Genomic DNA, 24,851 nt, shown 5'->3' with positions numbered 1-24,851 from the left:
TTACCATTTTAATGATTCCTTATGTTGTGAGTAATTTATAAATCACTCGGTATCTTCTCAGTGAAGCTTGCCTTCTGTTTTTAAAATGTTCCTTTTCGTATCCAACAAAGGGTTTCAGTGCAATAAGAATTAAGGTGTGTCTCTTAGCTTTTACCTGCAAGCAATAATGATGTTGTCAAGCATTTCAGGTGAGACCAGCCCAGGATTTTGGGGTGGGGAAAGACACTCTGTTATACAGCATCTTCAGTGCTTCCCTCAGAGGGAGGCAGAGGCACCGCGAAGGGCTGGGTATAAGACATCTACCGAGTGTCTTTTTAAATAGACACCAGAGTTGGGGGGGGAGGGGAAAAAGAACAGGCTTGTACCCATAACTCGGTTGGACTTGTATCCGAGAAGGCAGATGCCATGGATTGGCTCCCTCACCGAACGGCCGCTTTTCTGTTCCTTTTATTGGTAAGTCAGATTTTAAAACAATATTTGTAACCTCTGTGATTGTGCCAGTTGGATCTTCCCCAGCGGAGCATTACATTTCACAGTGTAAACTATCCCCAGAAAAAAATCTTGTGAAACTTCGCATAGAAAATAAAGCTGTGCATATTTTAAGGTGCACTTCTGAAGGTTTCCTACAAATAATTTAGTTTTTCATTAAATGGTGACAAATGTTTCTTTTGATTATGACTTTCTGCAGTCCGTTGATGTTCATTATGTGAATTTCTGTGTTTAATTCAAGACTTCAGGTGAATGTTGTCTGTGGCTACTATTTAAGGAGTCACTGTTATTAATAAAAATCTTATTATAAATATCCTAATAACTTGACTGGATATTATTTGGTTCTACGTCTTTACTTTTTTATCAGTCAAGGGAATATTAAGAGCGAATCTATTTTTCTAAACTGATTAACAAGAGCGCTTCAGAGCTGACCAATTCCTATGGCTATATTTAAGAGAAAAACATGAAATTTAGTGCAGACCTTAGCTGAGTAAAAATCAAGACTTGGCCTATTTTTTCATACTACAAAGAATTCCTGTCTTGTAGTGCATTAGTGTCTGAGCGCCATGTGCTGAGCGAGTGAATGCATGATGAAAGTGTTGCTCTTTGGGTTTGTTTTTCTCACTGTAAAAGGAAAGTTGTGGCTATAGTCAAGTGGCATGGCTGTACAGTGTGTTCATCAAGGCTGGGAAATTACCCAGAAAGGGCTTGAAAGAGTTATGGGGGCCCTTCTACTCCTGCAGTCTGATTTTTGTGTGGATTATTTATACTCAACTGTACTGCTCTTCTAAAATTAGGTAGAGGTTTAAGGCCCTGAAGATCGAAAAGAGTGGGTTTTCTATTATGGTTACATCCTCCTGTGGCTTTCATTTTACAGAATGTATTAGTAAGTGTAAATGTTTGTAAACATCTTGTTGCTGATTCCTCTAGAAATGTTATAGTCAAAGAAAAAGTGTTTGTTGTTACAGAATATGAAATCCTAAAACTTACTCTGAAAAGATAATCCATTAATTTTAGGTGACAGCTCTGCAGTCAGTAAAGTAGGACTAACTCACACAGGGCAGCTGCCAAGCAAACAACGACAAAACTTGGCAAAAGCAAGTTACGGTTTGGATGAGTTTCTGCTTGTTTAACACAATGCAGAGGTCTGTGAGATTGGCATGTTGCACATCACATTAACACGTCTGGATTTTCATGTCGCATTAGTGACTATTCATTTTACTCAGTTACCTGGTGACGCATACGCCTGATGTGTCAAAGTTCAAAAAAAAGTTGACTCTACTGTATCCAAGATCTGTCCATTCAAAATAGATTTTACTGCTTTACTTCTCTCGGCAACTCTGGAGCCGTTTTCGTTCTTTGAGTATATTATCGTTACAATTGTGACTGATGAAGGATATGTGTTGGGTGAGGAGAAAGGAGCAATTGTGAAAACTGCCATTATGTTTTGATGATTATCAAATATTTGAACTTTTACTACCCAGAGCAAACAATTGTTGTCTTTTTATGCATTCTTCTGCATAGCAGTGTTCATGGTGGCCTGTACCGCTTAACAGCATCTTTCAGCACTTTATGGAAAGCTGATGGACAAACTGTAGAGATTAAGTAAACTATAAATTATGTATCCAATTTTAGTGTATTCTGAGAAACAGTCTCGGTTTTCAGCTTGATTACTCTTTCATGAAAATCACCTGAATGGTGTGTCTGGTTAGCATATTTTTAATAAGTTGTATCAGATAAAATTGCCGTGGAGTTATACATATTTTAGTACGCTAGCACACTTTCAAAAAAAGAAAACTTACCAGCCCTGAAACTAATAATTCTCTACATGCATTTCACCATTGGTGGGACTGATTCCGCAAGCCCTGCTCACGTGACTTCAAAGGCGTTATTCTCATGAGTAAGAGAGTTCTGTTTGTGATACTTGCACAGACACGTTTTATGGAAATAACCTGTTTGATCAGGTATGACTCTTCTCCTGCCAGCTATCATGTGACAGCTAATAATTGTAAATTCACCACATCTCTTATATGCACTTTTGTCTGGCTACATTTTCCCATGTGTTATCTATGCTTTTTTTTTCCCCCCCAGTTGTTAGGCTATGGTTACACCTCCTACTCATAACCTGGTTGCACATAAAAATCTTAAGGGACCAAATCCTCCCTTTGCATATGCATACGAAACATCTGCCAGGATGTAGCCAGGAACCTGCAGGCTCTTCTGCCAAAAAATTTTGTTGTAGAGATAGAAACTAAAGCAATTCCACATCCAGGATTTATCACCTCAGATTAGGTTCTCAAATCTGCAGGTTTACATTCTTAAGTAAAAATGGCCCCTAAGCAATCATGCATTTGCAGATAGAGCACTCCAAGCCATATTAGAATTCAGGTTTCATTGAGGAGATTTATTGAGGAAACTTAGCATGACTGATTTGAAAAACTCAAATTTGAATGATAATGGCATACATCCTGTATTGAAATTACTTTTCTGTTCATTTTTCTAATGGTTAAGCTCAGTTACTGTATGGAAATCCACTATTTCTGTATGACTCAGCAGAACAGAAAGAATCTCAGTGGAAACTTTCTCAAAGTGGTCAGTTCTTTGAATAAACATATTTTAAAATAAATAAAACTTTGGAATACATTCTTCTGACTAACAGGAGCATTGGCATATTTCTACTGAAATAGCAAAGGATTCTCTATCCTGGATGTAATACAAACTATCGATGTCAGCAGTTGCTAACACAGGAAGCAATAGAAACACCTGACTTCTGCAGAATTAGAAAACAAAGTGCCAGAAAAATCATCCTGAAAAACTTCCCCTTTAAACTGGAAGAAGCACATTCACTAGTCACCTATGAAAATGAAAAGTATAGATAAAAACACATTCATGTTTTGATTTAAAAGTGATCAAATGGGTTCTCTTCAAAATATGAGGTTTTGTCATATGTTTCATCTCTGCTTCTCATTATTTCATATGCACTGATTTATCATTTTTTAAAGAGATGTAGAATGAATAAAAGGAAGCATTCATTATTTCAACCCTTTACTAGTCAGAGCTTTGGCTGAGTAAGAAAGATGTAAAAGTCCCAAAACGCTGACACAACCAGAGCTACCATGGCACCCTGATGACTAATATAATATGTGTGAATTCTCAGCACTCCTCCCATCCAGGCCAATAACAATACCGCTGTTGACTTCAAAGAGAAAGAAGCAGATCCAATATGAATAATGCTGGGAAGATGTTAAAGGCGTGTTCAGTCATTTAGATTTGAGTAGGTGGAGGAGGGAGGATTCCATAATTGCGTATAATATTGCTTGGCAGTCAATTAATGATTAGTTAATTCTTGTTTGTAAATTGCTTTGAAGGTGCAAAGAACCACACACATCCTATGGGCCTAATTCTGTTCCCAGTTACATCAGAATAAATCCAGAACAACTCCAGTGTGACTCTAAGGCGTCATTTTGAACAGAAGGTTGAGGCTCTGTATCATTACAATAAAAGACAAGCTTTCAGACAAGCCACTGTGCAAATGACAGTCACCATAAACATGTTTCCTGCCTGCACCTCTCCCAACGCAAACCAGAAACAGCTTGTGCAACGAGCCTCTAGTTTCTCTGCAGACTTTCCATTTTTTCACAGTCTCTCAAAGACTAACAGGACAGCAAATCTTCATATCTTTCTGATCGTCTTGCGTATCCCAAGGTCCTCAGGATGCATCCCACACCTTCCAGTGGCTTCTATTGCTTTAATTATCGTTAATCACTAAATCTATGGAAAGTACTGTACTTGGATACTAGTTTAGAAAGGAAATTTGTTCACTACCTAGAAGTTTGCTGGAGTTAGCTGCTAGGACACAGTACTTCTCTGCTGGAAATAGCACTAGGAAAAGAAAGGATTTGCATTGCAGAAAGATATTAGATCAAGTTGGATAGATGTCACTCCAGAATTGATGAGGTTTAGCTGGTTTTCTAGACAGCCTTGGTGTCTGCCTGCCCTCCTTCCTATAACATGGCAGTAACTGAGAGACATACCAAACGCAGACATCAAGTTCATCGGATTAGCCTTTTCAAATACTATCACAAACTGTACTAAGGACTCTGGATTCAAAACCACCAAGACTTCTTTCAAGATCTTCCATTAGCAACACATAACAGAACAGGTTTTTCCTTAGTTAGCGCAGGACAAATGTTGAAATACAGGGCCTAAATATATAATCCCCAACATTACTGATGAACAAATTCCTGACATTCTCATTATTGGTGCTCAAAAACAAAGGATGAAACACCAGTGTAAAATATGTATCTTCAGTCCTTGAAAACAGAGCTCCCTATAAGCTGAAATCAGTGTTTTATGAATATTCATGTCCTTAAAGAGCAGAATTCTTTACAGGCATAATTCTTATTTCAGATATACTCAACACAGTTTTTCAGTTAGACCTGCTGAGTACGAGAGCGAAGTGGCTGGATGTGAGATATTAGTTTCACTGTTAAATAACAGATTAGGCTACAGGATGCAGACAGTAGACAAGATTCACTAACATTGCACTGGGAGGTGTATACCCATACTTTTCTGGGTCAAGACGCTTGCATGCCAGAAGGGATTTCAGCCTAAGGGTGGAGAAGATTTCAATGTAGTCACCAAAGGAGGCTCTGTTCTGCCAGTGGGATCAACTGATAAGAGATGTTGAATCAATGCTATTTCTGGTGGACTTCATCACTCAGGTTCTCTGGTGAGGGTATAATCTGCCCCTTCCACTCTCCCATGTTTCCCCAAGCTCCAAGGGGGATTATAAGAGGACAGACCTGAGCTCCCACTGCGGTGAAAAAACCCTGCAGTTTACATGGAGTCTGATATTGTTCCTTCTCTGAAATGAGTAATGGCTGCACATGAATGTGAACCCAAATTTTCAGCTGAAGATTAAATAGTCATCAAGACATAAACTCAGATTAAAAGATGTATTAATGCTTTTAGCACATGAACGTATTGTAATGATTTTCCTGCAGAGTACTTTTCTTAACCATTTATGTCAACAGCTTGCTCAAAGAAGCAAAAATATTCCTTACTCCATGAATAGTCCAATAAGTTTCAAGGTATATGCACAGCAAATGGGCAAATCCACAGTCATTCAGAAGCAGATTAGGGCAGCCATTATGTGCCAAGGACTCAGGGAATGTTCTGGGCAAGATCAGATCACTGCACGCTGCTTTGTAAATGACAGATGGTGGACCTCTTACGGCATATAGGTAGACAGGGAAAAGGAGGAAGAGAGAGGAAGGAGGGTGAAGCTGCTGCTCATTATTCTGTTGCATGTAAGAGGTTGTTTTAACATGAAGTAAGTGGAAAAAAGTCTGTGCCCATCTTCCAGCCTTGACAGAACAATGCAATAAATTTGAGTGAGGAAAGTCCCATGAGGTAAACCTACCATAGAGAAAAAGATTGTCACAGATTTTATCTAACTGACAAAAAACCCATCAGATAAAACATGTCAGACAAAAAAAAAAAAAAAGCTATTGAACAGTACTGGGAACTGATAAGGAAAGTGGAAAATTGATAACTACAGCTGTTAACCACATTTGGTGAGAAAAGAGAAACTCTGCCACACTTTCTGAATCACCTGGTATTTTGTTTCTCCCAATGGTGAATGAAGCATCCAGTTCTCCACATCTCCTATTCTTCACCCTTTGTCATCAAAGAGAGCAGAGGCAGGTCCTAAACCCGAAAGAGATGCTCTGAGGAGGCACATTCACCAAGTGAACTTCATTTTCACGCCTTATTTAGGAACAAGGTTAATTAAACTGTGACACCTTTTAAATTGTGCTAATAAAAAAAATTGAGGTTTTTCTATTATTTTAATTTTAAAATAATTACATATTGCATCTGATCCTGCCACCTTTATTTACTCAAAACTTTGGTTGCATAGTAGACCTCAAATCAAAGCCCACTGCACTCCAGGGAAATCTGCCTGATGACTGCAGTTTGCTTTCCATCTTACATTGAATCTCTTCAGCCTCAGTGGGAAGTTTCAGGAAAACATTTTTGTTCTTTTTGGTTAAACTACATAGTGAGGTACGCCAGGTCTGCTGTGGACTTTCTAAATAAGAAAAAAAAAAAAAAAGAATAAAGAATAAATTCTTTAGAGTAAATAAATGCTCCTTTTCTAGTTTCCTTGACATACTTTTTAATAACAACCCTTGCAAACACTTCTCTCTTCAGCTGAGGTGTTACAGTCTAAAAATCAGTGTGAAAGACGTATTTTGATATAGGTATAACTCGAAATTTGCTATGGTACATCCATTTAAACTCAAAGTTCTCCCTTGAAAGACAAAATTAATTTTGAAATTGTTAACGCAAGGCATTCAAGTGATGGACATAGGAAAAAATTAATCGCACAAAGTCATTTACGGAAATCCTGTAGCTACAGCCTAGATAAGCTGTTGCAATAGACCTGAGAAAAAAGTACTGCTCCAGTCCTGCAGTTTAACAACGTATGGTAGTTGGATTTTGCTTACTGCTTTTTCCCTTGCATTTTTATATGCCAATCTTCTTGTTTTTGCAGGTACTCTTGGATTTCAGCACAGGATTTCATGTAGAGGTAATATATATTTCTTTAGAAACTGATTTTCTGATCAAATTAAATGTAATCAATGCAAAAATTAAATGGAAAATAAATTGCTGAACTTGAAGATTTAAAACATATTTAAATATGAAACAGCTGCAGGTGATAACCTGCTCACCCTCTCAAGAGAAATTCTCCTGAACCTAAATGCGTATCTCATACACAGGAATAATTTTAAAGTAAACATGTACAGTCTTTGTAGAGTTTGGGACTCGCAGACATAAAAAAAAAGCACAGGATCTATAAAAATCCCTTTTCTCCTTATTGTTGGAAATTCTAAATGTCTGTATTAATTTAAAATGGATTGAAGTTACTGGTCATATGATACTGGAACTCTCTGTCAAAGGTAAAAGAATGGGATGAAAATGGAATGGCAAGATGGAAGACCTTCAGAAGACAAAAACGTGAATGGATCAAATTTGCTGCAGCTTGTAGAGAAGGAGAAGATAATTCTAAGAGGAATCCAATTGCCAAAGTAAGTAGAAAGAAAAACAAAGTGTTCACTGACAAGGAAGTTTTTCTAAAGACAGGCTGATAAAAGCGGAGAGATTTAAAAGTATATTTGCTTAGAGCAGTCAAAGCAGGGAATGTAGAGTAAAAGAAAGATGATTCAATATTTCCAGTTCGGCTGAGACAACCTCATAAGCTGAACCCACATCCCTGCTGAGGAGTGACCAAAGGCTTCCTGGAACGTTGCCGTCAGTCGACTTCCTGGACAGCTCCAGCCGAAGCCTCTTCATGCGCAGCACCTGTGTACAAGACCATGACATTTTTTTCTTTTCTTTCTCACCCTGAGAAACCCCCGAGCAAAAGTTGTCTTCTGTGCGCAGCAAAGCAAAGAAGGTGTCTTCCTATGCTCTCACCACGACTGTACCCTTACTGAGGTCCAGCCGCAGTGGGATCTCCTTTGAAGTTTCTCGCTCCACTCCCCTGCCGGAAGATTTAAGAGAAACACAACGCCTGTCCAGCGCTTATGGGGAGACGGATCTCTAGGCTGACTGTTTTGTAGAAGGGCCTTCCATCGGTTCTGTCAGTTGAACCTTGTGATAAGTGGTTGAGAAACTGAAATTATTACAGGAACTAATAATAGGAAGAAAAGCCCTGCAGGGGTACTCAGCAAACTGGCATAAATTATTATTATTATCTATTATTGTAGATCCGATCAGATTGTGAAGAAAACCATCCAATCACATACAGCATCTCTGGAGTTGGAATTGATCGTGCCCCCTATGGAATATTTGTTGTTAATCCAAGAACAGGAGAAATTAATATAACATCAATAGTGGATAGGGAAGTAACCCCAGTATTTGTTGTAAGTACTTCCCTTTTTCTTTTACCTTTATAATGATGGATCCAGGGTGGGGCAGGGAGAGCAGAAGGAGACAAATTCATTTGTTTCAGATCGTTACTTTGCTTACTTCCCTTTTGGTTTTAAAACGAGTAAATCTCTTTATCTAGATACGTTGCTTTGCTAAACACTCAGTGACGGGTGTAGATTTGGAACCACCTCTTGAACTTCGAGTCAGAGTTCTGGATATAAATGATAACCCTCCTATATTTGCACAAACTGTATTTACAGGATCTGTTGAAGAAAGCAGTATGGACAGTAAGTAACTATGTTATGCCTATTATAGTATAGGCTATATACTATATACTATACTAATAGTATATATTAGTGAAGCTCCCAGAGTACAGTTAATATAAACCTGGGGTGCTGATTCTACTTTTTCTTAGGCAATGACACATTGCCGGTGGCCAGGGCTACTGCAGAGGAAGGAGCGGCAGATGCTTCTCCAAGTGCTATTCGAGCTGGGGCCCAAGCTCATTGCTTAAAATGAAGCAGAGATGCTTCCTTCCCCCTTTCCTCCCACACATGAATGCTGAATGTTCCAGTTTCTAACCGTACCATCATGCAAATTCTTTCAGATGTGAAAATTTAAAATAAATCAGTTTATTCCTTCTCATTAAAAAAAATTAATATTACACCTACACTTATTTCCTTTGAGGGTATATAAAATACATTTTTTCCCATTTTACTATTTCAAATATTTGTATTTGTAGCCTGAGTATTGCAGTTGCAGTAGAATATTACTAAATAAACCCTTACGTGAACCATTAAAATGTTTCTTTTAACCAAAAGTACAGCAATCAACCTTAGACATGCAAATAGCATTGAGGCAATGGTGCCTGATGCTTGTTTTCTACGTTCTAGAAATTCTCATTTAAAATAGTGCAGATTTCTTGCATGAATACCTACAAGCTCGGTACTTACTGTTTTTACATAGTCCCTACAGTGACTTAAAGATGTTCAGTGAAAATCTACATTATTTCATCTGACCTTAATTTTTAATTTATTTTAAAGTCATTAACATTCAGTCAGAATCAGTACTACAAAATTAAACTTCTGTTTTTCTTTGTTAAGATCAATGAATATATAGCGTTCTATCATTTCTATACACCAAGATTTAGCATTGTCTCAATGAGTTGTTTGCAAGAATAGAACAGATTTTCTTTTTTTTTTTAATTATTATTTTTTATTTTTAGACACACTGGTGATGAAAATAATTGCATCAGATGCAGATGAACCTAATCACTTGAATTCTAAAATTGCCTTCAAGATAGAGAGTCAGGAACCTTCTGGTCCACCCATGTTCATTATGAATAAATATACTGGAGAACTTCATCTTGCAAATTATCTTGACAGAGAGGTAACATTTCCCTTTCCAAAGTTAAATAACATGATGTTGTGGTGTATATGTGTTATGAGAGGACAGTATAAAAACCAAACCAAAAACTAGAAAGGTTTTGGTTTTTACAAAAATTAAGGGAGAAATGCATTTTTTTTACATATTACAATCAAATGCCTAAGGCAAATTCCTGCATTAGGAAATAGTAGCAAGACAAAATGAGTATTTATAACATTTAAGATGAACTTGTGGTCCTTCTAACACACTCATTTCTCTTTCTGTGACAGCAACATAGTAGCTACACTCTCGTCGTGAAGGCATCAGACCGGGATGGAGCTGCAGATGGAATATCATCCCTTTGTAGCTGTAACGTTAAAGTTATTGATGTCAATGACAACTTTCCAACTCTTGCTCAAAGCTCTGTAAGTTTTTAACACCAAGAGCCACATCACCGCTTTAAAACCCCGTTCAAAACCCAGCTGATAACCGAGCCCTTACGAACCCATAGAGCGCTTTCACATTTGAATGCTCGGCTGGATTAACAGGGTTGTTTCCTTGAAGCGTGCTCAAAATCCAATCCATTGCTTGCACACCAATTCTGATAACATACACATAGATTATTTTTGTATTCAGAGAAGTCAGTCCTGACACTGACTTCTCTGTAGTCAGAGAAATCCGGTTATTCATGCACCCAGACCTGTGCAATATGGCCAGACTACGTAGACTAACCCAATCTTTGTATGATCTTTTCTTATAGAAAGCACAAAGCCGTTTCCACTTAGCTGCCTCTGCAAACACTTGAGGTGATACAGCTCTTCAGATCTGCAGCCAGAACCACAATTTACCCAGAACACACGATTTTTATTAAGTTGGCATGGACTGTGGGCAGGACATCCTGCAAAAAATCTCTTCAGTCAGCTGTGTTTTCCTCACATTACATATTCTAGTGTTTGCTAATAGGTATTTATCTGTCATTGCAGTTTTCAGCAAGTATTTCAGAAAATTCACTCAGTTCAGAACTGCTACGAATACAAGCTCTGGATGGTGATGAAGAGTATACAGACAATTGGTTAGCAGAGTTTTTCTTTATATCCGGTAATGAAGATAACTGGTTTGAAATTGTTACAGATCGAGCTACAAATCAAGGAATCCTTAGAGTAATAAAGGTATGGATAAATATTGTGATTCGACTGTTGAAATAATCATCTTAAAACAGCTTTAATTAATTGCTAACAAAATTAAATGAGCAGTAAATACACAGTCACTCAACCATTTAAAATAGAAAACATTTTAATAAATTAAAGGAACTTTTATTTATTATCTAGTTCTCTGCGGTTTGTCTTTTAGGAACTGAATTATGAACATCTCCAAACTCACTCATTGATTATTGGTGTCAGGAATGTAGCTGCCTTCCACCACTCTGTTGCACAGGACTTCCGAATGTCTGGAACACCTCTCACAATAGAAGTAAAAAATGTGATTGAACCACCAAGATTTCAGCCATCTTCAGTTGTGTTTTCTGTATCAGAAAGCACAAGAGTGAACTATGTTGTGGGAACATACACAGCCATCGATGAGGACACTGGAGCTATTGCAACAAATGTTGTGTAAGCTCTGCTTTGCTTACCTCCTTGGATGGAATAGTTCTTTCAATTGAGATTTCAATGGGATGAGGAATAGGTATTTTAAAGGGTGCTTTAAAAAACAACTTTTAAAATGTTAATGGATTAGCAATAGATTAATAACAATGGAATAGTATATTCTTCAGCCCATTTTTATGCTGTGATTGCTTTTGTTTCCTACTTTCCTTAGCTTTGTGCACAAGAAAAAGAAAATATAATTCTTCTAACAGGCTATAACTTAAATAAATCAGAACAGATTTTTTTCTAACCCAACCTAAGAATATTTTTTCTTTAAATGTTTGCGACAAATAGGGAATTTGTTAGCACCTCTAAAAAAGCAAGAAGAAAACCCCAGTAATGGGCAATGAGAATAAAAAAGATCACTAGCAGCCCATTCTACAGTAAGAAAAAAAAATTGACATCTTTTGAAGTCTACGGGAATTTTGCTTGAACAGAGTGAAATGCAATAGAACCTAGTACAGCCTAAAAAAAATACTCTAAAGTGACAAATATTATTTGCAAAATGAATATGTAATGCATATATTTGTAACATAATGCTGAGTATTTTTGCTTCACCAAATACAGATATAGTATAGGACGTGATCCAGGTGCCTGGTTCAGAATCAATCAAAACACTGGCGAAATCACACTGAACAAAGTTATTAACCGGGAATCAATCTATGTAATCAATGGGCAGTACACAGCGGAGGTTCTGGCTATCACCAGAGGTAACTCTCTTTGTTCCAGATTTCTCTCTTTTTTTTCCTGTTTCTAGTTTTCCCATCTGACCTGCATGATTTATAGTATCTATATGCCCTCCTAACCACAAATATCTTCTATTTACAGGGGTTCCTCAATACACGGCTACTGGCACCATTGTGCTTTCAATACAAGACATCAATGACAATTGCCCAACCATCAATACTGAATTAAGGAAAGTATGTATGCATTCCCCATCAGTGATTGTCACCGCAAAGAGTTCGGCTGGTGATCGATATGGTGCCCCCTTTACATTCAGCATACATGGTGAACCTCAAACTACATGGATTATCAGATCAATAAATGGTAAATTAACCTACATTTTATAGCAGAATAAACCGCAATAATAAGCTCTTATCTAAGATAACAAATTAGGATAACATTTGATAACAAACAAATAGTTTTTAGAATCTATTCTAATCTCACTTAAATGTGATTTTATGCTCATATGAATCCAAGAAGCTGCTCTGGATTTGCATATGTGTGTATATATATATGTACATATACATACATATATATGTACATATACATATACATAATATATACATATTCAAAAATCGTATTAGAACTACTTTTATGAGAGGCACATGAAAATGTCAAAGAAAGATTACCACTTTTACAATTTATTGTTCAAATTGTACTTACTTGTATTTTGAAGAAAAACTTTTTAGTCAGTGCCCAGTGGAGCTTTTCCAGTTTTCTCCAACAGGATATGACAAACTAATGAATTAAACAAATCTCATACATTAGTAAATGACAGAATTTGCATAACTTGCTGAATGCATGGAAGACTATATTAAAAGGTAAATATCACAAAGACGACTGTATTAAATGGTAAATATCATAATTACAACTACTCTTGTGTCTCCTATTTGTCCTAAACAGATGTAAATGTGTAACTTGAAATATTTTAAAACTACTGAAAAACACATGTAAATTCCTTGTGAGAGAAAAAAAAAGTAGAAAACTTGAAATTTTTGTGTTCAGTACTGTGCAACTAAAAATCAGCAGTAGTTTTAAAGGAGTGTATTTGCTTCTTTTACATTTCTCAGGTTAAAAAGTGATGACTAGTCTGATCTGGCTTAGGTTTTCCAAAAGAAAAAACTAGCATAGATGAATATCATAAGTTTCAGCTTTCCATAAGAAGTACTGTAGACGCCTAAGTAACTGAAGATCTTGGAATGGGAACAGTTAGTCTTCATTCTGTTCTATGAACATTACTCACAAAAATTATAGATTTGTACAGTATTTATAGTCAATAGCATAAGCTAAATATTTTTCTCTTTTTTCTTTTTTCCCCAAAGCTTCCTCTGCAGAACTAGTGAGTCAGAACATTGACTTTTACCTTTATAGGATCTATATCAGCGTAAGGGATAACCAAGGCCGACGCTGCCTTAAACCACATATAATTCCTGTGCAAGCTTGTCAGTGTGACAGTCGTAATTACTGCACCAGTGGGGCCACGAGAGTAATTATCATCGGTGGTGGTGGCAGTGGTGGTGGTGGTGGCGGTGGTGGTGGTGGCGGCGGCGGTGGCGATGGTAGTGCTGGTGGAGGAGGCCAGGCAGGTGGAGGAGGAACAGAACAAGAAGGTGGTGGTAATGGTGAGTCTGGACCTGGAGGACAAGAAACTGAGGAGGTTTATACTGGTGGATACGGTGAAGGTGATGAAGGATTTACTGCAGCCACTGATGATACTTATAATGGAAATGGAAATTATGGCAGAAATATCCCATCTTCTACCACACTTAGCGGTGCTGCCATTGGCCTGATGTTTCTTGGTGGATTAATATTTGTCTGTAAGTATAAGATTAAGAAAATAATTTTATTAATTTTCTAAAAAGTGTATTTTTTAAATTCTTCTAAAATAAGGTGACTTTTCAGGTTGGTTGTTAACCTGTTGGTTCCCATGGGGCATTTGACAGAGAAAAAAATTGTCTTTTAAATTATAAGACTTTCTATCTATTTTATATTCTACACTTTTATATACATATTTCATTCAGAAATAACTATTTCCTTCCTAAGACTTAGGATTTTTTTCCTAAGGTGTTATCCAGTTCTCAGGCCATCAGACAGGACAGAAATGTTTAGTAGAAGATTCAGAAGATTTTGGGCAAGAGTTGTCCCTGCCACACTTTGCAATTCGTACTTCCATTACATTACTGAAAGAAATGGACAAGTATCAGCTCCAAGCTGGGTATGGAAAGATGTAAATAACAAGCTTCCTTTGAACTCAAAAGGCAGATTTCAGTAGTAGAACAATAAACATAATCATCTTAAATTTTGAACCTTTTGGCTATTGCTGACAAACTTTACATCTATTAAAAACAAGTAACATTTGTGGTAACAGGTTCAAAATAGATTGTTCATTCATATGTCCTAGTGTTTTTGAAGAAGTATAAATTTCACGGATAAGAATGATTCAAGTTAGACTTTATGCAAGCAATTACTTCTCAGACCCCCACAATCAGATGCAACCGTCTTTCCATCACTGCCTGGGCATCAAGCAATCAACATCTAAAATTTCCCAATGAAGAAATACTGACTACAAAACCAGAGGAAACTGATTTTTCCCCTGATTTTTTGAGGAGGGCGTTTTGGTTTGGGTTTTGATCGTTGATTAGTAGGAATGAACCAACACAAAATTTTGAAGCTGCAAAAGGCTGTTTTATTTGTAGTTCCTAGGTGGTTAACGTTACAGGACAGACTGTCTTTCTGCCTTTGGAATTCTCCTCTCCTAGTCGGTAGTCTGGAGTAAACACATCCTTAGTTGCGCAGCGTGAGGTAGCACTTTGTGCATTGTATAGCCCTTTCCCCTTTTCTCTTCAGTTCACTTTGATGTTAAACTGAGAGTTTTGGATGCTCTTCTGAGTCTGGTGTAGGCAACTGTCTCTCCCTGTTCCCTTTGCAGCGATAGGAGGTTACTAATTTAGCCATCTCGGTTCAGGACCTAAAGACAGCCAGAATTAATATTGCAGTATCTTTCTAAAATGAGCAATGTTTTCAATGTTGACATTTAAAGCATTCAGCAATTTCCAACACTGAGTTATTGAAAGAACTAGGCATAATCCAGCACACTGAGAAACCTGACTCACTCTGTGTAATCATTTGGTAAAACTGGGGTTTGGGGTTTACCTCTATTGTTTTTTCAAATCAAGCGTTAAGTATATATGATGTGAAAAATGTGACTGGAGCCTTAGCCAAAGATCACTGTAGCCAGGTGGGTATCACTCCACTGATTCTCATGTCTCTATTATTACTAATGTGTATTTCTTTTCAATTACAATACCTGAAGGGACAAATGTATGCTTATATATCAAGAGTGAATATCACTGAATGCTATATGTGGCAAGACTGGTTCTGTTTGTTTAATTTTCATATGCAACTTAGCTTCATTAAGCTGAGATAGATAAAAGTCTGTTCCCAGGTGTACAGGAGTAAATTTGGAGTAACAGCCCTACTCCACCCCCGCTTTGCTCTGCTATAACTAAAGGTACAAATTATTCTGAATTTCCAAATACATACATTTCCAAAAGCAGCTAATGATTCTGAAAGCCAGACTCGCAGCCTGCTTGATTTGAAACATTTTAAAAGACATATTTTGAAAAGTTCTTGAGCACCTGCCCTCTGGGAAAAGCAGCTATTCCTCTGAGGAAGAGATGTCCTAAATCTCTGTTTCCTGTTTCTTTCCTGTTAAGTGATTCCAATTCTGATGTCAATGAGCGACTGTTGTGGCTGTGGACCTGGCGCCGCAGGTGGAGTCGGAACTGGATTTGAACCTGTGCCCGAATGCACAGAAGGGGCAATTCATCCATGGGGAATAGAGGGTGCACAGCCTGAAGACAGGGTCAGTACATCCCATGTTTCTAAAACCCACAGAAACTCTCATTTATAGAAAAGACGGCATTTGACTAGAAGCATCAAAGTGATTGTAGCATTGTGTCATCTTCCAAAAGAAGCCTGGCATTGTCGACAATTCCCAGGCAGATATGAAAAGTGATTCTTAATTAACATTTGCAGGTGGAGTTTTTGTGGTTTAAGTTGTGTTCAGTTAACTTGGCCCAACATTTTGGTGTTACTATTCCCTCAGCTGAAACACGGTAACTAGCAAGCTGTTTCGGTGCAAAGTAGGACAAGCTAATACAAACCATCTTCACTGATCACCTTTTACCTTGACCATGAAAAACATTTGGAGTCTTGTTTGTTTTGTCTTGTTTTGTTTTATGGATATGGTAATTAATAGCTATTGTTAACAGTTTAGACTGCTAATTCCTTAACATGATTCATCAAGTCTTGGTCTTCATATGGGATTTTCAAAGTCATAACTTAAGGAGTCAAAATACTGTTTTCCAGGATGTCTCTCACATTCTTGCCCCAACAACAGCTGCGGGAGGTGATTTCGGTGAACCGTCTGGTAAGCAGATCCTAAAATTTTCTGTGTGTGCTATTATAAAGCTATCTTTCAGAACTTCATGCCTTCTGATTCAAGGATCACTTTGGTTTCTCAGCTACAACCCAACCCTTCCAGTCCTCCACCTACAGATAGTCAAACTGATGCTAGTAGGACTTCCAGTATGAATAAAGGATCTGAGTTTTAAGCCTTTGAGCAGATTCATTTCTGCAAACTACATTTATTTTGAAACACATGCCAAGGCTTTCAAATCTCAGGAAATTTTTCTTTATCATTCCTGCTAGTGAACAGAGGGTCTTTTCAAGACCACTTTTAGTAGAAAAAAATCTTGAGGCCATAATAAGGAAATTTTCTTTCATAATTCAGTAGTGAAATTCAGTTCTTCCCAATTTCCAGGCTCTTCTTCCCACAAGGGAGAACAGGACCTGTCAAGTAGCCACTTAATTGCTAACCATTTGTGCACTATCCTAGACAGAAAGCTGGTACATAGCACAATAAATTTGTGCTTCTGAGAAAAGGTTCCCCCAGGAATTCCGTGGTCATAGAGAACAAGTCAAGCTCTGCAGTGCCACCTTCTCTTTGCAGTGCCATTCCTTACTCCACAACAGGAAGGATGCTGGCACAGATCCATTTTCAGCTTCTTACAGGAAGAAATGACACTCTGCAAGACAAATTCTCTGATGACTATTAGTTATTCAAAAATGTTCTCATCCTTAAGGTAAAATCAAGAGAACATTTTGGGGCATAAATGTGAATTAAGAGTCTTTCTTCATTCTCAGGGAAGTTCTGCTGCCATGATAATTGAAAAGTTTAAGACCTCATATGTGGTTTACTTTATTTCCACTGTTCAGTATCATTACGGTGAAAGCCCCTGGTTCAAATTCTATGAACTAAGACTAACAAGATTAAATTAAAAATATATATATAATTTAGCCTATGTTTCTTAATGTAATCAGAGTCAAGACTACAGTATACAATTGGTTTATTATATTACATGCTAATATTTAAGACCACCCATTCCTTGTTATCATATATGAAAAAATCTGGATAAAGTTTATAATTTATTGTAAAGTTCATTTTCATTCTGCATTATGAACACTGGTGGTTATCATGATCAATTGTTATTCTCCCAAATCCCCTTTAACAATTTAACAACTAAGAAATGTGAAAGAAGTTACAAAGCCATTTTTTTTTAGAAAAGAGTTTATGGCAAAACAATGTTAACCCTAAAGTGATAATAAATATACATTTATGTATTTGCATAAATACCCATAAGCATTACCTGATTTTCTAATGCAAATCCTATGACAGCATATATGTACACCAAACAGGAGTCTCTCCAGCCAATTACACAAGTAAATCATTGATTTTCAAAAGCACATATGCACATGCAGACTAGCCTCAGGAATGAAATCAAGGTCTTAGATGTCTGCTAATACGCACTTAATTTTTATTGCAGTTTCATTGTTTGGCATATGTGCATGGATCTGTGACTGAAATTAGTCTGAGACACCTTTAGAAACTCAGTAGTGTCATTGTACTGTTTGCAAAAACAACTGGCAAATTCCGTGTAAATTTTCACAGAGCACAGGAAGGGTAACTTCTTCTGTTTTCAGACATATATACAAACACGTATGGAGGAGGAGGAGTAGTAGCTTCTGGTGTTGAAGAAACTACAGGGGTTGGCTACGGCACTGGTACTGGTTACGGAACAGCTGGAGGAATTTCTGGAACAGGGGAAGCAAAAGGCTCAATTGGAGGAACAATAAAAGAGTATCGAGAAGGAGGGGTGAACATGGCCTTCCTAGACAACTACTTCTCTGAGGTAATTACCTGATTTTCTTTGCGTTACACCTGCGAGCTTACTGTTGGATTCTCCTCCCCAAGTTACACAGTGGAAATCCAAAACAACTCCATTCAGGTGGAAGCTTCCGTGATATAAGACTGGTGTGAGAGCAAAGCTGACTGTACTAACAGGAAAAACGATGACCCTAGTAATACTGCTTTTGAGCTGCTGGCATAGTAGATTCAGTTGCTCTATAGCCTTTTTGTAAAACTGGTGGACACGGTGCAGTTATGGGTAGCAAGCAATTAAATTTTTTCAGCTTCATAAGTGACCACCAAATTTATATATTTGCCACCTTTTCCAGTGTATAAACAGATAATAACTTGGTGAATTTTTTCACACATACTTCCTGAATAGCTTGTTTAATGAAGTGACTTTAACCCTTAAAGAGCTATGAACACCAGTTCACTTTCTTCCTTATTTTAATTGCCCTTTCTGTTCCCTAAAGAACTTGTGAACTGCAAGCGACACAAATATGCAGTTTTGCAACTGGTAACATATTAATTAGCCTTTACATATGAGATAAAAAAATGCTATGAAGTTTACATGATTAATGGGTTAATGGGATATATTTTCATAATTAGCATGAACTGATTGCACATGTCACCAAAATAGAAATTAATATATAAGGATTGTTGTATTTCAAAATCCAAACAAAATTCAGTTGAGGAGAGGGCAGAGCAGTCCTGAAGTCTTGAGCCCAGGCTTCTCCCAGATGGCAATCTCCCTGCCTAAGCAGGGAGCACTATGTATTAGCTGTCTGCCAGCTGTAGGCCTCCACAGATTACCCCTTCTACCGACCATCCTCTCCCTCCCAGGCCTCCCCTTGTGTCCTTCCCTGCTTCCTCCAACATCACCCCTCACTCACTTTAAATTCTCCTCTTTCCTGCCTGATCCGTCTGCACTGAGCAGACCATCCCCGAGGCCATCACTAATCAGTGATCTTCATCCTGCTCAAAATAGATCCCCCTCTGGGCTCACCAAGCCTTCCTTGCTGTGGTCAACCCTCCGTCCCATGCCCCCTGGCCTGGCCTCTCCACTGCTCCCCTCTCCATCCTGCTTCGCCCCTCTCCCTACAGCCTCGTCCAGATATTGCTACCCAAAGAGTACATTCCTTCCCCCACCCCTTTTGCTCTCTCCCTTCATCCCACACTCAGACCCACTGATAGCAAACCAAATTTGACATGCTAAGTGTTTGCAGAAACAAGAGTAAAATATCAGTAATTTTTGAATAAAACTTATTTCAAGGTCACAAAAATGTTGATGATATAATTTGTCCAGTTGACGTCCTGTTTTTCAAGTCAGCCAGGCCTTACTACAGTTTGAGTCTTCATGGTTAAAAATGTGATGAAAAGTCACTCTGTTCTCCTTTTTTTCTGGTTTTGCAAACTACAGAAAGCATTCGTGTATGCAGATGAAGATGAAGGTCGGCCAGCAAATGACTGCCTATTAATATATGATCATGAAGGAGTCGGCACGCCTGTTGGCTCTGTGGGTTGCTGCAGCTTTATTGGAGAAGATACAGATGAAACGTATTTGGATACATTAGGACCAAAATTTAAGACGCTGGCAGAGATCTGTCTGGGAAAAGAGATCGAACCTTTCCCTGATGTGAACCTACCCTGGCCATCCGTTAACGTCACTTTTCCCAATGCCGAAAGTGATCTAAACCTCCCGCCACCTGGAACCACCATTGTAGTCAACGGATCTGCACCTATGCCTCCCCCAGTTGGCACTACAACGGTTGTTACTGAAAACACCTACACATCTGGGTCAACCATACAGCCCCCAAGGCCAATGCCAGATCCTTTGCTCCACGGCAACATGACGGTGACTGAGACCTACACCTCTGGCTCCCCCTCTCTTTGTGTTGACCCTCTGCGTGCATCCAACGTTGTTGTAACAGAAAGGGTTGTCGGTCCTGCATCTGCCTCTGATTTGCGTGGCATGCTAGATATCCCCGATCTTGCAGACGGATCCAACGTTATCGTCACGGAAAGAGTAATTGCGCCTAACTCCCGGCTGCCGACCTCTCTGAGCATTCCTGATTTGGTAGATGGGTCGAATGTGGTGGTGACAGAAAGGGTTTTCAGGCCTGCTTCTGGCATGCCAGGCAGCTTAATAAATATTCCCTCGGAGTTATCGAATGCCCACAACGTGGTGGTCACCGAGAGGGTAGTGTCAGGGTCTGGGATGAGCAGCCTGGGGGGGACAAGCCTAGCAGGAGCAAATCTGGGCGGCCTGAGCAGCGCGGGTCAGATGCTCAGCGCCGACTGTCACCTTGGTCAGGCGATGGGCACAGCATCCCCCAGCACCTCCCGGAGAAGAGTGACAAAGTACAGCACTGTGCAGTACTCCAGTCAGTAAGGCCTCTGCCGGCACCCCTTCCTGCCGAAATCGCCATTTGCACCAACACTCGTTAGCTGCCACCCACCAAGAATATCGTTATTATTTATAACTAGGAAATAGCGCTAAGGTTTCAGGAGTTAGTACTCGTGTGAGGATCTCTGAAGGGTGCCCCATTTCAAGGTCAAACGCAAGACACTGTCAGTGAAGGGAAAGTTGAAGTTAGCTTTAAATTTATTTCTTTCTCTCCACCTAGCACTGCAAGTGTGTAAACAGATGTTAATGTATTTAGAGAGATCTGATTACTGAGCGGAGCAGTGAGAGGGGATCCTTGTGTGCATACAGTATCAGCATGAATTAACGTCATATAAAAAAGTGTTAAAATACTGTACTGCTGAGGGATCTCCCACAGTAAGTAGATTTGGGTTAATAGCCCCTCACTGACAAGACAGGGAAAGAATGTACTTAATAATTAGTCAACTCAAGACTAAACAAGCACTTTCAAATGCATCACTTTACTTTGCATGTAATTCAAGGAGCGCTACAAAATGGCACTTTCAATCATTTCTCCCATCACCAGCAATAGTTATAAATAATAATCATATAAACACAATACATTTTCATCGCTTTCTGAAGTTCTCGGTAAAACAAACGCGCTTCCACAGCCTGCCATGTTGTTACTCCCATGGTGAGGAGCGTGACCAGCAACTTGCCGCAGCCGGCGCTGCCGTGCTGACACTGTCACCCAGGAAGAAGTTGGCTTCATCTTTTCTTCATTACCGTTACAGCTTTACTGAAATCTAAAAGGACTTCAGTGTCAACCAGGAGCTCTTAGTCAGATTTTTGTGCCAAATTATGACTACCATTTAAGTCTCCAATGTCAGGTTATATTAAGAGGGCTATAATATACTGTGCCAGTTCTCTTTTCTAATACTGACAAGAAAATAAAATCTTAGAAGCTTTGTGACGCGGGGAGGCAATAGAAGGTATTGTATCACCGACACTGGTAGCCGAAGTCCTTCATGAAAAGAAAAAAACACTTGGGAGCAATATAAATTTGCTAATAAGCAATGTGGAGAATTGTTATTACATATGTCAATGTATTTTGCATTGATATTTTGAAAGTTTATTTGAATGTGTTAATTGAAAAAGTCTTTATGATTCTATAAACTTAATTAAATCTGGCATATATTTTCCCACAAAAATAGCTCTGCTGGACTCTGTTATTCTAATAATACCTTAATGTGGCTTAGAATATGATCTGAAGGAGCAAATACTGAAACATAGTATCTATCTCATTTTACTTCTGTATCATATGTATAGTAACCATAGTGTACGCAACATCGCTTCAGTGTAAATACAACAGAGTTATACAGAGGCACTAGCTTTTATTGCTAGACCACCAAATCAGTAGTTTTCCCCCAAATTTTGCTTCTTCAGCTTCAATGGACACATTAGTAAAAAGTTTGTTATCTGTGAACCTCCCACTCTATAAAATGGAGAAGAAACTTTCAGTTGTGTATCCAGATTAACTCATCTCAGAAGAAACGGATGACAAGTTTCTGAGTCTGGTATCAGGAAAGGGCTTTCTAAAAGATGCTTTCAGAAATGTGACTAGATCCACTGTCAAAGACAACCTGCAGTGCCCTCTGAGTCAATGCCACAGCCATTAACACCAGCAATACCCAGGAGTCATGACCAAATCCAAGGCTACCTCGAGAAAGGGTCCCTTCCACGGCTTCAAGTTTTTTCTGAAGCAACTGAGCGTGCTAGATGCTCTCCCCATAATATCTGAACTACTGCTATTTTTATGTCATCCTGTAGCCTCGACTATCTTGAGTATCACTAAAATTGTACTGACTTCAGTGGGATTAGTCTCTCCTATACATTATGTGCCAACTCTAAGTATGGTTCCTGGAACCATTCTTTAAAGAAGGAAAATAGGTACTAATACATAAAGCTGTATCATTTTATATCTGGAGAATTTGTGCTGAAATTCACTAAAATGCCGACAAGCTCTCTTTCATTTTGCTAACCGCCTATTTAAGTAAAAAAGCAAACACTTGAAGTACATATGACTCTCTAGACATGTAGAAAGCCTATGCAATTTTTAAAAACTAAAACTTTTTTAATGTAAAAAAAATGAAGTCTTGTGTAAATATTTCCATAATCATCTTATGCAAATCCAAAATATTTTTCCTAATTGTGCTACAAAGTAATATCTAGTCTTCAGAAGCACATGCTGAATTCTTTGTGACCCTCTTGAAAGGGAATGCTGTGAGAAGTATGAGTGTCTGAACTAACTATGGTCCCTTGCATGTCTAGAAATAGAAAGGGGAAGAATTAATAGAGAAAAAATCTTTTTTGAAAGTACAGGTTTCGGTTATGTAGTGGTTGTCTACTTCTAGTACTATCTTTTACCAACTTTTTAAAGATGAATAGCGTGTTATGTAACACAATTTCTCAAAAGATCTCACATCGAACAGCAATTACAACATTATCCTTCAATGCATTCCCAGTGCATTTCTGAATAATGATTTCTACCGCTGCGGAATTTTTACAAACTTTCTTAAAATTATTTTCTGAGTGAGATGTGGACATTTTTAGGTTACTGCAAATTGTGGATGGAAAATGTATCTAAAGATATGAACAAACACTCGGTTCATTAAAAATTCTGTGCAAGTTCTTTTTCTAGCTTTATTCTTAAGAAATAGCATATAGTTTAATCCTGACTAACAGACACTAGTTTTGTTTCTTTTACTTCAGCTGTAATTTAGAAGCCCACTTGCTGTCTACCTTTAATCATGTTGTTTAATAATGAAGAATGAATGGTTTTCCAGAAAGACAGACAACTTGGAGCAGTGATGTTAATCCTGCTCTAAACCATTCAAGCAAAAAACTCGTGTCAGCAGCATGCAACACCAAGTCCATGGCTTTCTATTTTTACTTGGGTTTTGTAGAGCAGGATCCTACAATTTTACACAGGCTCATTGAGATCTTGGCAGCATGAAATGTATACTGCCATGGAAGAAAATAGAGCCACAAGCTGAGGATCTCATTAGATTTCTATCATCTTGGCAACACTGTCTGAATTTGAACTGCAGGTTTTGATTCTGTTTACTCAGTCCTGATTTTGTGGTAATAAATAAGATATTTAAACTGTTGTGAGCAGCATCTATTACTTGTCACATGAAAAGACCACACAATTTAAGCAAAAATTTTTAAAAGTCTACTGTTTTGCTTGAATTAACATAACTGCATAATTCAAATGCTCCTCACTATTGAGTAACCAAATGCATCATTTTCATTCTATAAAAAATATAATTAATATTACAGTGTTATCATGTTTTCATAAATAAAAATATTAGAGATTTGTTTGTAATAATTTCTGAATGGCACTGAAAAAATACAATAAATGATCATTTGGAACATCATGTTTTAAGTAGAGTGACTCAGGATATTTTTTCTTCCATTTATCAGTGGGAAATGTAGTGTCATTAAAACTGCTGGTTTGTGCAGGAAAATTCTAGTTTTAATTTTCTTTCAGAAAAAAAAGAATTGAAACAAAAGGTGTTGATTTAGAAAGTCAGGGCATCCCAGGGTGAAACTATTTCATATGTCAATTGACTAAGATACTTTGCTTTAGGTTGTCAGAAACTTCTATCAGGTCTCAAAAGAATTATAGTACAATTTCCTCAAGCCGTCATTCTCTGCATTTTCTCTCTCTTTAGACGGCCCTTTCCATGATACCCTTCTGTCCTGCAACTCTGAAACAGTGCTTTAGAGGAGCTATAGATTAACGCTGGAGTACAAGCCACAGAGAAGGAAGAGAGAGAAAGACACTTGAATCACAGTATTTGGGCAGCGCAGGCACCACAGGTACATTCAGTGTGTACAGGTCAAGCTGAGATGAGCCAAGCAAAAACACTTTGGTTCTAAAAGGAAAAACTGACCATTTTGACATTTCTGAATCCAATTTCTTTCTAATGTTCCAGGCCAGTATTCACGATAATAATGATTTCTTTTGTACGGAGATAATAAATGAAAATAAATAAAATAATATAAATATATA

The 24,851-nt window shown here is 38.0% G+C and overlaps 1 protein-coding gene across 1 annotated transcript; it reads left to right on the top strand.

The window, feature by feature from the left end:
- The first annotated feature begins 405 nt into the window (after positions 1-405).
- Positions 406-20,800, top strand: LOC104621188 (desmoglein-1-like). Its single transcript, XM_010287609.1, has 16 exons — positions 406-453; positions 7,049-7,084; positions 7,455-7,583; positions 8,265-8,420; positions 8,567-8,714; positions 9,653-9,816; positions 10,083-10,217; positions 10,776-10,961; positions 11,143-11,402; positions 12,003-12,145; positions 12,264-12,482; positions 13,481-13,975; positions 15,875-16,023; positions 16,530-16,590; positions 18,204-18,412; positions 19,829-20,800. Exons 1-16 carry the CDS (start codon positions 406-408, stop codon positions 20,798-20,800), a joined length of 3,510 nt encoding a protein of 1,169 aa, XP_010285911.1.
- Positions 20,801-24,851: the final 4,051 nt, after the last annotated feature.

This window comes from Phaethon lepturus, unplaced genomic scaffold (genome assembly GCF_000687285.1).
Source record: "Phaethon lepturus isolate BGI_N335 unplaced genomic scaffold, ASM68728v1 scaffold4685, whole genome shotgun sequence".
Taxonomy (NCBI): domain Eukaryota; kingdom Metazoa; phylum Chordata; class Aves; order Phaethontiformes; family Phaethontidae; genus Phaethon; species Phaethon lepturus.
This window is presented reverse-complemented; position numbering and strand designations above follow the sequence as displayed.